At 35.5% G+C, this 18,421-nt stretch overlaps 1 protein-coding gene across 3 annotated transcripts in view; it reads right to left on the minus strand.

Annotated features, from left to right (window-relative positions):
• Positions 1-18,421, minus strand: part of LOC119618584 (putative ankyrin repeat domain-containing protein 20A2) — an 82,342-nt gene that overhangs the window by 18,873 nt on the left and 45,048 nt on the right. For 2 of the 3 annotated variants that reach the window (XM_073007139.1, XM_073007141.1), the window contains exons 17-20: positions 13,345-13,415; positions 9,274-9,431; positions 7,704-7,884; positions 4,061-6,519 (exon numbers count right to left, since the gene is read on the minus strand). In XM_073007139.1, coding sequence (XP_072863240.1) covers positions 5,548-6,519; positions 7,704-7,884; positions 9,274-9,431; positions 13,345-13,415 — 1,382 coding nt within the window. In that variant the 3' untranslated portion in view covers positions 4,061-5,547. The other variant, XM_073007138.1, reaches the window with a different exon arrangement.

Here is an 18,421-nt window from a genome sequence, read left to right on the forward strand (position 1 = left end):
TTTTGTTTTGTTTAGTTTTTGTTTTTTGTTTTGAGATGGACTCTCCCACTGTCACCCAGGCTGGAGTGCAGTGGCATGATCTCGGCTCACTGCAGCCTCCACCTCCTGGGTTCAAGTGATTCTCCTGCCTCAGCCTCCCTAGTAGCTAGGATTACAGGCATGTGCTACCATACCTGGCTAATTTTTTGTATTTTTAGTAGAGAGGAGATTTCACTATGTTGGCTAGACTGGTCTTGAACTCCTGACCTCATGATCTGCCTGCCTTGGCCTCCCAAAGTGCTGCGATTACAGGCATGAGACACCACACCCGGAGGCTATTTCACTTTTTAAATTCTCTTGGGACTCTGAAAAACCTCAAAACTTTGACCTAGATTCCCTAATCTACATTTCCAGCTCTGACCTTTCTCTTGAGACCTCTTCCTTCTAGTACACATATTATAGACCATATTCTCAACCACACACTCATACGTTGCTACTTGGTGGAGATGACTTTTGTAGATAGTGAATCTTGTCTATTTTACATTGGTTCTTATTGATGCTACTTTGAGTATACTGTTATTTTCTAATCTGAAAGAGGGACTATCTCACTGTTACGATACTGACCAGTACACTTTGTCCTTTTTTTCTTCCTTTCTTCTTTTTTGGACCACTATACACTGTTTTTCTTTGTTTTTCATTTTTTGTTGACATGAAGTCACGCTGTGTCATCCAGGCTGGAGTGCAGTGGTGCCATCTTGGCTTTCTGCAACTTCCACCTCCTGAGTCCAAGTGATTCTCCTGCCTCAGCCTCCCAAGCAGCTGGGACTACAGGTGCACACCACCACACCTGGCTGATTTTTGTATTTTCAGTAGAGACAGGGTTTCACCATGTTGGCCAGGCTGTTTTTGAACTCTTGACCTCAGGTAACCCACCCACCTTAGCCTCCCAAAGTGTTGGGATTACAGACATGAACCATGGCACCCAGTCCTCGTTTTCTTTTATAATGAAAACTTTCCCATGAGAATCAGATTATCAATTGTTTGCCTTTGTTTTCTTTTAAAGAATTTCCTTTTCCATAGAGATGTGGCATGATGAAAGTCTTGTTCTAAAGTTTCTTTCAGGGGGACACTCAACTATATCATTGGCAGCTCCAGTCAAGTAGAGGTCTTCCTGCTTCCCAATTGAGATTCCTCATCTCAAAATGGTATCCACCAAATGTCTTAATCCAGGTAGCCTCTCACTTAGAAATTCATGAAATATGAACCTTCTTGAGAAGTTAGAGGGTACTGATGGAGATGGTTTAAAGCTGCCCCTTATTACATGTTTTACACTCAAGGCAGACATCAAGTGGCTAATAATTCTATGCCTGATGTCTAACTCAATTCTATGGGAATCTATACAGAACGTTTTACTTATGAGACAGAGTCTCGCTCTGTTACCCAGGCTGGAGTGCAGAGGCTTGATCACCACTCACTGCAGTCCCAATATTCCAAGTTCAAGTGACCCTCCTACCACAGCCTCCCATTGTAGCTGGGACTACAGGCATGCACCACCATGCCTCAGTAAGTGTTTAAATTTTTTTTTTTTTTGAGACAGGGTCTCACTATATTGCTCTGGCTGGTCTCAAACTCCTGGGCTCAAGCGATCCTCCTGCCTCAGCCTTCTAAAATGCTAGGATTATTGGCATGAGTCACCTCCCCCAACCAGGTGTTTAAGTGGGGACTAACTTGAAGCCCTTAGAAGAGTACGTGGAACATAGTGAGCTACATAAAATATTTGCTATTGGTATAATAATTCTATCTGTATATCTTAACAAAATTGTGTATGTTAGGCAGGCGGCATGCCAATGGAACTAGTCTCCTATAGCTGCACTCAATCATTCTTCTCACCACTGAGAGCTGCAGCAAATGGGGGGCATAAAATTTATAACTGACTTTTCTATCTGTATGACTCAGTAGGCAATGACTATGTATGTACTACCATGTAAATAGCGCCTCCTGGAATGAATAGTACGTAACTGACATGACCAGCAGAGACAGGCTAAAGACACTGAGCTGGAAAACCCTAGGCTCTATTGCTAAATCGAGGTTCCTGAATCAGTTCCCTCTGAGCAACTGTTGCTGTGGTGCTGCCTTCACAAGCCGTCTGCTGAGCACTCAGATTGAGGGGCTGTGCTATCGTTCCTCAGACAAGCTGCAGCCAGAACTGGTCAGCTGACAAACTGGTAGCAGTCCAGAAATACAGTTCTGGCTGCGGAGTGAAAAAAGGCCAATTTAGATTCCTTTTCATAGTGAGAAAAACATAAACATGGATTTCAACGATTCTCCTCTATTAGACTCATTGGTTTAGATTTGATATTTAATTGCTAAAAATACATTTAGAATATAAACCTTACTGTGTCAAAGTCTCAAAGAAGAAATAATTGGTATGGTATAAAGTACTTCATTGTATGCTAAAATCTTCTAAGCTAAAATGTTTTCAATTTATGCAAGGATAGGTGGCATACATATTATATATTATTCCCCCATTAAGCACATTTATAATGAGACAAAATTATCTACCATAAAAAAGCCATGTAAAATTAAGGACTAAGTTTTTCTGCACAGACTAGACAACAATTGCTAACACATAAGGTCAATGAGAGTCAGAACAGTCATAGAAAGCTTCATGAAACAAAAAATCGTCTGCCAGGTCTGATGAATGAGGCTAGATGAACAGAAACTGAAAAGGCAGAAAGGATAGCATGAGCAAGACAAGTGCTGAAATCTGCCCAATTAACTCTGAGGATAAAGTTCAATGGCAGGAAAATAAAAACACATGTCCACATAATAACCTGTAAGTGAATGTTCGCAGCAGCATTTTTCATAATCGCTAAAAAGTGGAAACGAACCTAAAGATCCATCAACTGACGAATGAATGGAAAACCAGTATAGTCATGCAATAGAATATCATTTAACTATAAGAAGAAATAAACTACCAATGTGTGCCAAAACGTGCATGACTTCTGAAAATATTATGCTAAGTGAAAAAGCCAGTCACAAAGGACTACAGATTGTATAACTCTATATATATGAAATACACAGAACAGGCCAACCTGTGGAGACAAAAGTAGATGGTGGTTGCCTATAACAGGGGTAGGTGAAGAGACATGGAGGAAGGTTGCAGTCATGCTTGGGAGATGTGGGGTTGCTTTTCAGGGTGATGAAAATGCTGTGAATATACTAATAATACTGAGTTGCACATTTTAAATGGTTGAACCGTCTGATATGTGAATTATATCAGTGAAACTGTTTTTAAAATCCAATGGCAGGACCAAGATAATTTTATCTCAATTTTTGATGTACATACTATATCAAATCTAAATATTTCTACAGTTTTATAGTATATTTTAAATAAAAGATAAAGAAAATGCCTAACTTTTCAAATAGTTTGTAAATTAACCTAAAATAGTACATTTCAAAGAATAGTATAGTGGCCTTTCTGTACAAGTTAACCTAGAATCTGTGAAATAAATAGACACAGATTCTGTGTTCATTCACAAAAGTGAAGAAATAAGATAATTTTCTGGAACATTCCATTAAACATTCTCCTCTGATTTAATCTGGCGTGCCTCATCAGAGCAACACAAAAATTACTTACAAATACTGTTTAACAGGAGAAAAGTCAATTTTCTGTGAGGAATGATGTATAATTCTCAACCTTTCCAAGGGCATGTGTTGCAAGAGAAAAGGTATATAATGGTTTTTCAAAATGGTAGAATGAAAGTCACAATATAAAAGAAAAGTACATTATAAACATAGTAAAACGGAAATAATTAATTATAATTAAAACACAAAAGCTTCTGCCAAAATTAGTATCCTAAAACATGTTATATAATTCAATCAGCTGCAGAATAACTGTCGACATGTTAAATTTCATACATACTTGACTTTCCACTTGAAATAATTTCTTCTTTGAGGCCTGTGTCTCATCCAAATTAATGTGACAACGTGATGTACCTTCCAGTGGAGACTCTAACATAGTTAATTTTTTAAGGGAATCAGCTACTTCTCGTTGAAGTTGTCTCACAACCACCTGATAAAATATTTTTGTTACTGATTTTATTAATTGCCTTATTATTAAATTATGTTAATACTATTGAACTCTAACGTACCTACTTTGAAAATTATCACCACACACATTAATTCACCTTCTTTTCATCACATGTACACACTTTTATTTATTACTGAATTCAGTGAGGAATGCAGAATGTGTTATCTTCCTGCCTAATTCGTATTCATACTTACGCAACAGACTCATCCCACCATTCAATCATCTTAGAAGCTCAACTCAACCTCAAAGTTCCTAACATATTCAATCACCTGTTCAAATCCTTCTAACAGATTCCTATCTCAGAATAAAAGTAAAATTCCAATGACCTTTGAGGCCCTACGTAAACAGGCCTCTACCTCCCTCTCTGACTTCAAGCTCCTACAACTCCCTCTGTAATTACTCCATTCCCACTGTATGTGAAGCCTGCCACCCCTCTTTCGTTTGAAAATGGGGATCTAATGCCTAACTCATAAATCACAGGCAGCTATAGTATCTTTGTACTGGACAAAGTTATATTCAAATGATAGTCATTGAGCTTTGAAATAAAAATTATGAGATAATTATTAATAAAAATATTCAAAGTAAACTCTAAATACCAGTGGGAAGACTAAACCAAATACGGTTTTGCTAAAATTTACCACATATCCTAAATTATAATTTTATAACAAGTAGGTGCCCTTAAAACATTTTGTGGTCATAAAAATATGTAATTTGATGTATTTTCAGATTTGTTAATATGAATAATAACAAAGCTATACCAACTAAAATATATTAAAAGCTACTTAAAGCAAGGTATGACAAGACACAGCAATGTACTACAGTTCATCTGGGAAATCTAGAATTAAGTGTCAAAGAAAATCACTTAATTAAATTGTAATTTGAAAAGACTCATTTCAGGTGTAAACATTTCCATTTATACCTTCATCATGGGCTTAACATGTGGCAACATAAAGACATTAAAATTATTATTTAACCAGTACAGGACTATCTACCTGAAAATATAACTCTGTGCCTAATACAATTTTGCAGGTGACACAATGTCTTTTCTCAAAGTAAATCATCTCTCACCTCTACCTTTTATTTCCTAGAAACAAGGTATATTTCTAAGCTGATGGAGTAAACACATTTTGCCTTTTTTGTTTTCTTATTAAAACAGCTTTGTTGAAATATCATTTACATACTATATCTGTTTTAACTTAAGTTAAACGAGTTTTAGTACATTTACTAAGTTGTGCAGCCATCTCTACAATCCAACTTTAGAGCATTTCCATCACTACAAGATCCCTCACGCCCTTTAGCGGTCATTACCAGCTTCCAGCCCCAGCCCTTCGCAAACATTAATCTACTTTATGTCCCTATACGTTTCTCTTTTTTGGATGCTTCACGTAAATGGAATTATACAATATGGTAAACACACTTTTCATCTATTGATTTTTATATTCAACTAGGTTCAACATGTATCCAGAACCAAATGTTTAAATTTTCTTTCTAGAAGTTTGAAAATATTTCTCTTCCTTGATACTTACTACTCTTTCTGCTTTCTCTCTCTCATATCGAAAGAGACTTTCTTTTAAATGATCACAGTCATTCATTAGCTTCTTATTTTTCTCTTCGAGCAGGAGGTCTTTCTTTCCACTCTCAATAGAACCTCTTTGGATCTTAATTACTATCTCTTTATGATCCTCTTTCTGATGAACATCATCTAGTAGCTGTTCAAGCCCCAGATTTTCACGCTGGAGTTGACATCTCCTTTCTTCCACACAGTTCCACTCTCCAGTGGAATTACTCACTTTAGCTTCTGCATTTTGATACCTCTCTTTCATTTCCTTTATTTGCTGCTGGGCTTGGCTTAGGTCGTTTTGTAGAGTTTCGAAAGCCAATGACTTTGTTCTGAGAGTATCTCTTGTCTTACGGAACTTATCTTTTAAGGTATTGAATTTAATTCGCATTTGAGAAAGTTGTTCAGTGAGACACTCATTCTTATCTTCAACTTCGGAGATATCAGAACTCATTTTTTCTTGCACAGAAATGTCTTGTGTGTTCTGTAAAGCAAGTTTTAGGTTTCTTTCTGTTTTCACACTTTCACTATGCTTACTTATAACAGCAGCCAGTCCAGACTGATAAGATTCAATTTCAGCTTCCAGTCTTGCCTTGCTTTCTTTTTCCTTCAGCAGTTCGGAATTGAGCCTTTTATTCTCAGCTTTGAGATCATTCAACTCTTGTGGATCCTGGAATGCTGTTTTTGCTCTTTCCTCAGTGAGTTTTATACGCTTTTCAAGGGCAGCACATCTTTCTTCAACAATTTCAATCTCCTTAAGATATTCATTTTCTTTTTCCAAGTCGTCATTTTTCATTGTGAGTATTTCCTGCCTGAGTATAGCAATATCTCTCTTCAAAATGCATTTTTCATCCATCAGATCTTCCGTTTCTTCATGAGTATGAAAATCCTAAATAAAATAAAAGACAGTTTTAGCTAGTACTCCATATAATAACATATCATGATTACCTCTGAAGCTAAAGAATAACCTGCACAACCGTACACTAAAAAGTTTACTGTCAGTGGATATCCAACAGGAGAAAAAGTTGAAGCAAAACTTTGAACCTTGTAGAGCATAAATTCCAAAAAGTTCAGAAATTTATTTAAAGTCAATGAATTTATAAAAGTAAACACACACACACGCACACATGCACACCAGAGAATTTGTAAGAATATCAGAATTGGAAAAGGCTTTGCCTGAATTACAACAAACCCAAAAGCATAAATTAAAGCATTAACAAATTTGACTAAATTAAAATATATCAAAAAATGCATTTACACTTTGATATCTAACCCTTACACCACCCTATAGTAAGAACCTTAGTTCACACGTATTTGGACAGATAAAATTTCCCAAAGTTATTACAGTTCTGTTTCCCAGATAATATTCTATTGCAGTTTGACTCTTTTAACACTTCTATAGTCAGTTCTAAGAATTACATTTACTAAATCATAAATCTAGACATTATACTAGTCACTCCTATATACATTCATTGATGAACTCCTCTAGTTACTGTAATTTTGAAAAAGAAAGGTTAAAAATATAAGCAAGCTACAGGATTTTCCCCAGGACTTCTGAGTCTATTTCTAGTTCTCCAACAGATCACAGTTACTTCTGTGGTATAATTATATCAATACAAAATAAAATTTGTATTTTAAAACACCAACGGTAAATAAGATAAAATTTATAGAGCTCTTCTTAGAATATCATGAGATTATTTGTGATTGCAATAATTTCTGTTTCTTCTTTATTTTATTTTAGGTACAGTAATCAATATGAAATAGGGAAGTACAAGGAACAATTTTACTGGGAACAACATTTTTATCAATAGGTTATCACTAAGTATACATTATGGCATGTTATTGTTTGCAAAAGCACTTGGTAATAAAATAATATCCTATGTGGATGCCAAGACTTATAATAAATATTAATAATTGTACCTGTAAGTGTCACCATTCATTTTTAAAAGTGAGATAACACTTCTGATTTGTTTTAGACCTATTATAGTATATATTAAATCAAGTGGATATTAAATCAAGTAAAATTGATACATAATGTTTAAAATATAGAATTTTTACCAAAGATTGATTTACCTGATTTGGAGTATTTCTTGCAGTTTTTGGTTTCATCTCTAGTGACTGAACAGTCGGTTCATGTTGTTTTGCTTCAACTTCTTTCTTTTGTTGTTTCTCTTTCCTTTCTAATTCTTCTCTATTTTTTTTGTACAGCATATTAACATTTATTTTTTCTTCATTTTCCTGTTTTAAGGTGCATCTGCAGATAAAGACATTTCTCTTAAAATGCATTTTGTTAAAAAATAAAGAGCTCATCTTGTTATCTACCTCTGCAGACGTTGTTTATCATCCTAATAAAACTTCCATGTTCTGGATTATTTTTCCTTTGCAGCTCTCAGATATTTAATTTCTCACTTCAACATCTTCAAAAGAATGCATATACTTGAAAAGTAGTAAGGAAAGGATATTCCGCTAAAGTTTCTGTTACTAGTCACTCTAGTATATATTATAAAAAAGGATACTGGAGATTATTCAGTAAAGTTACAAGTTCAAAGTTACCTTTTTAAATCACACGATCATAATTACTCCCTTATCAGAAAAGATTGTTTATGATCAACTACATTTTTAAAGTTACTATTTATTGACAAGTGTATAAGTTCACTAGAAATAAATTTTCATCTTTATGAAATATTGCAGGTACCTCTCCAAATGATTGACAGAGTAAGATGGCACCTTCAGCTGTCCCTCATACAAACTATATCTGCAGATGACTGTCAGCCAAAACTAGGCTAAAGAGTCTAACATCTGTTACCCCATATTTTTTATATTACTTTCTAAATACTTTCAATTCAGCTTGTTATTACATAGATTTTATATATTTATTAACCTATTGTTCATTATGTGTAATATATAATTAATGTCCTTAATAAGTGTGTGTATGTTTACACAAGTTATGTTTTCCTGTGAAATCTAGTCCCAGAAATGGAGTTGTTGAGTTAAAGGGATGTCAGGTTATTTGAATTTTTGATACAAAGCACTAAGTTGCCCTTCGGAAATAATTTACCAATTTCATATACCAACGATGTACGAGAATGCGTTTTTCCTCACATACGCCAACACTGGTAATTACTTTTTAAATATCAGCATGACTTTTAAAAATATATCTTATTTTATGTTAATTTGCATTTTTCTGATTACCAGGGAGGACTAAATATCCCTGGTAAAAATATAAAACTTGTTAATCATAAGGAATATTAGTCCAAGTTTGCATTAGTTTATAGCACAATGACAATTACCTCCTGTTAAATACTGCTATAGGCAGCCAGGCACGGTGGCTCACTCCTGTAAACCCAGCATTCTGGGAGGCCGAGGTGGGCAGAATATCTGAGGTCAGGAGTTCGAGACCAGCCTGGCTAACAGGGTGAAACCCCAGTTCTACTAAAAATATAAAAAATTAGCCAGGCATGGAGGCACATGCCTGTAATCCCAGCTACTAGGGAGGCTGAGGCAGCAGAGTTGCTTGAACTTGGGAGGCAGAGGTTGCAGTGAGCCGAGATCACACCATTGTACTCCAGCTTGGGAAAGAAGAGAGAAACTCCATCAAAAAAAGAAAAAGAGAAAGAAAAAAAAATCCGTGTCCTAGGCTTACCTATCACGCTCTTCCTTCAGCTTCTTGGGAAACTGCTGAGGATCCATTTCCCCAGTCTTTCTTTGTTGGGGTAATCTGTCAGCAGCAGCTGTGCGATCACATAGATTTTCTGATACTGGTATTTTTTCACTTTTGTTTGTATTATTTCCTTCTTTGACCTTTAATAAAAGTAATATGAATAATAATTATTATTTTATTCAATAAAAATAACTTTTTTCCTGATTTTTTCACTTGATTCAGGTTAAATGTCACCATTTTTATCATAAAAGTATTTTGTGTTTACTTTAATCTTATCATTGTACATAATGATTATAAGGTACTCATCATTTTATCATTGAAATTTTTGCCAAGTCTGCTTATTTCTGTTTGAGTGAACAGAAAAATTTTACAAAATTTCAAAAAGGCTCTTCTCCATTTTGTGCTTTTATTCCCATCCACTCTTTGCTGCCTGATATAAATTTTTATACTATCTGACTGGCAGAAACAGAGAAATAAAAAGACACAGGCGTAACAAATGTCTTCTGTCTTTACCACCTGGATTTTACATGAAATAGCCAGATGAAGAGGATGTGACCTTGTGGGGCTTCAGGAACAGTAAAGAAGTTTCCCTTTTCTGCACTAAGCTATTCTTTTCCCCACTGCCTTTTATCTCTCTCTTTTTTTTTTTTTTTTCCATTTGAATCCTGGGATATCAAAAAAGTAAACGTGCTCCCTGAAGGATGGGAACCAAAGTTTGCCACAACACAAGAAGCAGAGTGAAACTGCTGAGTTTCTAGTGCAGAATTCTGGAAAATGCGATGCTTCCCAGATTTCACATTCGATTACCACAAAAGTTGATAGGTGGAAAGCATATGGTCCAGTTACCAACTTTAGCCCCATTATCTACTGATAATGGGAGTCAAACCAACCAAGACATATTAAATGTTTCATCCACATCTCCTAAGGTGGCATTCACTAGCATTTCATGGCACCAAATAACATGATACAATTCCATATTGCTGAATTACATAAAAAATCAATTTATCAAATTAGTCAGATATATTAAAAGTCTAACTTGAACAAAGCAATTTAATGCCTCAGAGGGTGCAAAAAGCCTCATGGGCTTTTACTTTGAAAGAATAAAATCTCTATCTTTAGAACACAATGTACAGAACTCAACTTCCTACTTAAGAGTCAAAGGTTAAATTTTTGGCTGATAAATTATGCTTCTTATATGATCAAAATCATACATGCCAAAACTTACTATACTTTATTAAACAACATAAGGTCTGATTCAGCAGAAAAATTGGAAAGTGGTGATTTTTAAAAATATGTGGAAGTATATATCTGTTTTCAAAAGTATTTGAAATAACCATGATGGGACTATAAGTTCAAACAGTTTGAGCTAAGCAGATAAACTTGCATGCATGAAAACACATTAAACAGACTCATTTGGCTGGGAATATTCATTGCAACTCTCAAGGTGAGATGTGTTTTTGTGGCTCATCTCAGTCATTGCTTCCCTCCCATTGTATTTCCATTCTATTAATAAATAAACGTAGTTCATCTCTAAATGAATACAGAAAAAAGAATCTAGAATCTAGAGCTTATTTCTTTACCAATTTCTTTATGTTTATCTGGTTCAGAAGGTCTCTTGGTATATGGATGAATTAGTTTCCCAGCCCATATGCCACTTGGAAGACTGAGAGTGAGACTTAGGTTGATTAATGAACAAACATTATGAGAACATTCTCCAGAACCATTATTTAGATAGCAGAACTAATCTACTTAGACACATAATTACATATTTAGATAACCCCACTGTAACTGTACGCATGAGATTTTCTTGAATAGAAAATTTGACTAAATCAAATAATTGATAAAGAGAAAAAAGAGAAGCAGCAAGTGAACCTCTGTCTTTTGGAAGTTGGACTTTCTCTTTCTCTAAAGCCAGGAACTCTACTTGTAACATGCCTATCTCATTCTTAAACCTTGGAATATCTTGCTGTAAGTCTCCTAGCTATATTTTTGGTGTTTTTTTCACTATGTGGCAGAGAATAACTCACATTTTATAATTCAAGATTCCTGCTTTTGTAGTTGTTAGCACTGGGATTGTCATATGGTGGCTTCTGGAACAAGCACTGTATTGGTTTTCTGTTTTTAGAAGTATCTGTAGCAGCAGAAATACTATAGCTTTCTATCTGAATCATAAGCTTCATTTCTTTGGGGTGGGTAAACCACAAATCAAAAAGACTCTCAGGATCTCTAGATTGAGGCCAATACCTAATGTCTAATTTCCAAATAGTGGTATTCGGGTTTATATTTTTTGCTATTTGCATGTCAAACTCTTAATCATCTTTCATTTCAATCATAATTACTAGGTTCCTTAATTTTTTGGTTTCTGTATCATTAAATATTTTTTCTTCATCTTTTTTAGAAGCAAGCTATGTGTCTGGTTTGTTATCATTTTTATAGTCTGATTTATTTTCATTTAAATGAAACTTAGAAGATGACTGGCAAGTATATTTCAGGGACCTGGTGTGGGAATGGAATGAAAGACATTTTTCATGGGCTTCCTCTGTTCAGGCGCCGCCTGGAATGTCACAGAGTTAGACCCTCCAGATGTATCTTCCTCCTCACAATCATGGACATGACTCATCAGATCAGAGGGCACTCCTTTTTTGTTCATCCCTCTTTAGAGTTACTATGTAGAAGCTCTGCCTCAGGGCAAGCAATACTTTTGGAGTTTTCAAAACTTTCACCAATATTCAGCTTGAACTTGTTTGCAATGAATATTAAAGAAAGTCCTGAATATACAGATAGATTCCCGTTATCACAATTCTCACCCAGTTCTGGTTCTTGAGACCTTTTTTTTGGCAAGTGCAAAATGGAAAACAAATTTGCTTGTTTTGTTTCTCAGTTACTGTCTTTTCTGTTGGAGTGCATGTTTTAAAATTGGCTTTAATCAAGTACAAACAAAGAAATGTTCGAAAATAATTAAAATTTAACTGATACTTAATCTATGTGTCACTACTTTTATATGATGGGATTGTAACTAAAATATGAAAAATAATGTGCCTTGGCTTAACATAGGAGAGAAACATGAACTGGCAAGCTGAACTCTCTGTGTTTGTTTGGACTCAACTTAATTCATTATGTGTTAAATCTACCAGAAATGAATTCAAAGATATGTAGTATTATAAAAGATTCCTCTCTTACAAAGACTTTACCTCAGCATACCAGAAAGAGTGAGCCCCTACAGTGCATGTATATTTCTGAAGATTAACTAGAGACTAGGCAAACACTCAATTATTAAGAGCCAAACTGAACACCACTAACAAAGAGAAGCAAAATTTTAAATTCCAATTCAAATGATATACTATGATAGTGTTATGTATCTAGATAGATTTTCTGCTTATATCCACTTCTAATATATCTTAAGTTCCACTAGTGATAGTGGATGGATTTTTTAAATTGTAGGAATATTTTCTATGTATTTATGTTGAAATAAAGTTATTGTTTGTACCCTGACACCAAAGGTCCCATTCTGCAAGGTAGGATTCTCTTAATAGGCAACTGGGTTGACTTTTATGACCCGAACACAGACACTGAAGTCAACTGGTGACCACAAAACAGAATAAATCTTTAAACTGGACACTGGTGACCAGCAATATAAAACTGCAACGTTTGAACCACTGGCAATGATGACTCCTTTAGCGCTAGTTTAGCTCAGTGGCCATCATGGTTAAATTGTTCATAATTTCGATTTCTTAGTAATGAGACTCAATATTTCATGTTACCTTCTGAATCAAGAGTAAGGTTATAAAAATAAAAGAGCAAGAGAATTCTGAAGATTTCTTGCCTCAATTCCCAGAGTAAAGACAGCTATGAGTTACTAGAGATAGTAAGAATATCTTAAGTTTTGTAACAGGTTAAAATGTTTTAAAAATTGAATATAAAATTATGATCCATTGGATTCTAAAGGTATAGTCTAAAAGGTCATGTCATTTGGTCTATGCTTTGTTACTAAAGCAAAAAAAAAAAAAAAAAAAAGAAAACAATGTTAAACAAGAAACTTAAATTTTTATATACCTGTGGTTGCTTCTTTTCGCTTCTTTCACGCCTTTCTTGCTCTTCCTCTGAAGCCACTAGTAAGGCTTGTTCTGTTGACAAATTCATTGGTTTAGTTCAAATGAACTAAGAACAGTTAGATAAAGACTATAATCTTTATAAAAATAGAGAATAAAATTTCTTTGTATTATATATTTTGAGAGTTGAAATGAAGCTTAATGTTGACTGAAATATTTACTTCTTTAAGAAATACTTCTCATTATCCAAAACTTCAACAAACCCCTTGGGGAGACACTAGGTATCACCAGGTTCAAGCCATACAAAATCTCAGGGTCACTTACAAATTTTTCCACCCAATATAAATAAACAAAGCTGTTGCAAACAAAACAAATTTTGAAATACAGTCAAAATATACAATGTAACACTTTACTATAATTCATAACAGTATCTTTTTAACAACACACTGAGTTGGCAGTTATTAATAATTTGCAAAATTATCATTGTTTACACCTTAATTAGTGTGCACCCCATTTTTTACATCACAAATGTTTTCCCTTGCTATTCTGAAAAATTTATTTTCATCTTCTAAGACTCAGAATGTAGGCTGGCCATAATAGCTCACATCTGTAATCCCAGCACTTTGGAAGGCCACAATGGGAGAACTGCTCAAGGCCAAGAGTTTTAAGGCCAGCCTGGGAACCATAGATAACCTTGACTCTACAAAAAATTAGACAGGTATGTTGATATGTGCCTGCAGTCCCAGCTACTCAAGAAGTTCAGGTGAGAAGATCCCTTGAGCCCGGGAGTTTGAGGTTGCAGTGAGTCTCGATCACGTCATTGCACTCCACCCTGGGGCATAGAGTAAGAACTTGTCTCCAACAACAGAAAACGAAAAAGAAAAAAGGCTCAGAATCCTGTGTGAAGTCTTCCTTCATTCTAGCTGTCTTTCTCCACACACATGTGTCTGCTTCATGGGCCTCCCTTAGTACTTTGGCAATTTTTCCAGTGTCACTTTACCACCTAAACTGCACGTCATGTCTTTACATATTGATCCCCTTTGCTGCTAGGTTGTAGAGGACAATCTTTTGAATCATCTTTGTATAAACAGTCTTAACTTTGCTAAATAATTATTGAGTTCCTGCTATGTGTTAAGCACTGGGGTATAAGGAAGGAAAATAAAAGCTGTCAGCGATGGCTTTCCTAAAGATCATGCATGAGCTGCGACTTAGAGAGTGAGGTTAGCCAGATTAAGTGAGGCAGAGGGCGGGAAAGGGTGAGCACATGACAGGAAGCAACGAGAAAGGGAGAGAAGCCTCCAAGAGTGTATGTATTTCTCTGCAAAAGAGGAATGGTGAGGGGGCCATTGCCAGCAGCTCAGTAATTCCAGAGAAAAAGGCAGATGGGGAACGGGCTATGGATGAAGATTTGGGCAGAAATCAGTTTTCTTTTCTTTTCTTTTTTTGAGACAAGGTCTTACTCTGTCTCCCAGACTGGAGTGCAGTGGAATGATCCTGGCTCACTGCAACCCGGCTTCCCAGGATCAAGCAGTTCTCCTGCCTTAGGCTCCCAAGTAGCTGAGATTGCAGGTGCATGCCACTACCGCCTGCTAATTTTTGTATTTTTATTAGAGATGGGGTTTTACCTGTTTGACCAGGATCATCTTGAACTCCTGACCTCAAATGATCTACCTGCTTCAGCCTCCCAAAGTGCTGGGATTACAGACATGAGCCACCATGCCCAACCCAGAAGTCAGTTTCTGAAATCCTTATATATCTTTAAGATGCTTGGACATTAGGTATTCAGGAGTGGTTCATGGATCTATTTGCATTAGAGATAATTAACTCGAAATACTGTGAGGAGCATAAAATTTTGAGACACATAAACAAATGAACAAAAATAAAACATAAGGCAATGTTGCAAAGATGATGCAGGCCTGAGATGTTTTCAGAAATATTTAGGATATAAGTATCAGTGGTCATTATAAGAATGGATTTTTACTGCATGAATAAATGTATATATCTGGGTCCCTGGAGCAATACACTCTGCTCATTACTTTACAAACTTTATCAAATGAGAAGTAAATTAATCTACATAAACTGTTTCAGTTACTTCTATTTACTTTACACTTTTTCTGTTTCAGTTTTACCATGTGCAGGAAATGCATTTGGGTTTTGTGGTGGTTGTTGTTGTTGTGTGAAATGGAGTTTTGCTCTTGCTGTCCAGGCTGGAGTGCAGTGGTGCTATCTCAGCTCACTGCAACCTCTGCCTCCCAGGTTCAAGAGATTCTCCTGCCTCAGCCTCCCAAGTTGCTGGAATTACAGGCATGTGCCATCATGCCCAGCTAATTTTGTGTTTTTAGTAGAGATGGGTTTCTCTATGTTGGTCAGGCTGGTCTCAAACTCCCAACCTCAGGTTATCTGCCTGCCTCAGACTCTGAAAATGCTGGAATTACACCCACGAGCCACGGCACCCAGCCACATTTGGGAATTTTCTTTTAAAAGTTCTGCTTCCTGGATTTACCAAGCTCATGAGAAAATAGAAGCAAATAAGTCATTTGCATAGTTCAGAAACTTTGGATTTATAACTTGTCGTCACTACTCTAGAAGACTATCATCATGTTTTGTAAAACAAAATGTTAATTCTAGACATAAGGGGAAAAAGAAATTAAAACTATAAGGGTGAAAATATATTGCATAATTTATTACTCTTGACATGACCATATGACTGATTAAGAGCACTGAATTTCACTTGCATGTAAAGTAGACCCCATATTAGCTGCAGTTAGTCAATAGACTTGGTGTTCTAGCAGAATTAAATTGGATGCTCCTGTGTTATCTTTAAACGATACAGCTCTTCTGAACACCCATACTCCTAGTGCATGACTATCCATTAAGACAAGGTGAAGGAATGTGTAAGTACAGCTGAGGAGACACCATAAGGCAAATGCTCAATGGTTCCCATTAATATTGGGGAAATCAACACTATAATACAGAAAGCTATAGGCATTATTTAATATTTGGCTTGGGAAGGTATTTTTAGTGACATTGCATACAGTTGTAACTAATAATTGCACAATTAGAGATGTAAAAATAAATCAAAGCCACATTGTCTTTGAGTAGGAAATCTGTAGACGTCTGCAGCAGCCCCCAATTTTTCCAATCCAGCCCCAAAATTCTAAATATAATCATGGTACCACTCTCAAATGTATGTTAAATACTAAACTCAATGAAATTACACTTTCTCCTTATTCTCTTTGTTATTTGTATGTTGCTTTCCTTAAAGGAAGAATACAAATGCCTTGCTAAGAAGCATTCTGTTTGGGTGTAGCCTGCACAAGGGGAGGAAACACAAAGGACTTTTGGCCACAAAATGACTTCTGAAAAGTCAGAACTGTGGGAGCATGAAGCCAGCCAAGGGAATCGAGAATAACATGTTCTATGCTTCCTTCCCTTCTTTGTTCTCTTCCTACTCTAATAGCTGCGACTCACACAGGTAATGAAGAATATAATTCCCTGATAGTAACACAGCTCCAAGATTAATCCTTTCTTTAACTATGAAGTTTGTGTGTCCAAAGTCTGTAGTTGCTGTCTGATTTTTCATCACTGATGGTGATACACATTTATCATCAACTCACAACTTCCCAAATCTTTGAAAAGTCTTACTATTGATGATTCAACTAGTAGAAACATAATCTAAAATATCTGAAAATTATGTTTTTATTTATTAGAATGTAAATAGTAATACAAATTGTAATAAAGTGTAAAGATTCTTTCTTCCCTGAAGCAGTACCATGTTGTCATTTACCCCACAAACACACTACTCCCTCGTGGTCTAATGTATTTTACAAGTCCTGTAATTGCTATTAACTCAAACAAGTTTATTTAACTTGTTTTAAGCTTCTATGATTTACTACAATTTACTTTGAATCACTCAACGATCTCTCTTATATATGTTGTTTTCCATGAGGAATTTGTTTATTAATAATTAAGATTCTTCAGTGATAAGAAAATATTTGAATAAATAAGTTTGAGAATAAACACATGATATTATTGTGTGTTTTTGTGTTCTAGAGACAAAAACTTCAAAAAAATTATAATGAATATACATTAAATTAAAAACTGCCTTCATTTAACCAAGATGATCTTCCCTCAATGCATGAATACCTTCAGAATTCACATGTGAAGCCTTAAATATAGACCAAAGATTTATATAAAATACAATAGCCTTAACAATCTTATCTGTAGCCAACACAGTGGATCCCGCCTATAATCCCAGCACATTGGAAAGCTGAGGTGGGCAGATCACCTGAGGTCAGGAGTTCGAGAGCAGCCTGGCCAACATGGAGAAACACCATCGCTGCTAAAATAGAAAAATTAGCAGGATGTGGTAGCACGTGGATGTAATATCAGCTAATTGAGGGGCTGAGGCAGGAGAATTGCTTGAACCCAAGAGGCAGAGGTTGTAATGAGCCAACACTTAGCCACTGCACTCCAGCCTTGGTGATAGAGCAAGACTTTGTCTCAAAAACACCAACAGGACCGAATATTTCCATTATAAAAATAAGTCTATGTTCACACGAGATCTGAAGAGTATACAACGCTGTGAGATAGGACAGAAATATATTTTAAAAGTTATATTCCCGGTTTCTGTATCAACAAAACTGTTGAATTTTAGCTTTTAAGACAAGTCAAGGAAAAGAGCAAAAAATGCAGAAGTGAAACTTGAAAGGTCACTTGGCCATCAAGGGTTCATGATCACTGAACTTACACAAACTACATATATTTTTCAAAACATTATTTCTGAATTTTGATCTGAGCATCCCTGGAGTTTCAGATTCATTCAAGGATGTCCACGAGGTCAAATAAGACAATGTCACTTGCTATTTTCAATTTTCTTTTCTGAGAACAGTGCAGCATTCTTCCTCAGAGAAATGAATTGTCCTAACTTCATAGGCTGAAGGCTCACGAGTCATAGTTCTAAGAGTATGTATAAAATATGGTGGTGCATGCTTGTATTCTGAACCTTTCAGCTTTAAACTTTCATATAGCAAATATTAATAGACACAAACTGATTTTAAAAAGCCCTTTTAATCTGACAT

Source organism: Chlorocebus sabaeus, chromosome 2 (genome assembly GCF_047675955.1).
Source record: "Chlorocebus sabaeus isolate Y175 chromosome 2, mChlSab1.0.hap1, whole genome shotgun sequence".
Classification (NCBI taxonomy): Eukaryota; Metazoa; Chordata; class Mammalia; order Primates; family Cercopithecidae; genus Chlorocebus; species Chlorocebus sabaeus.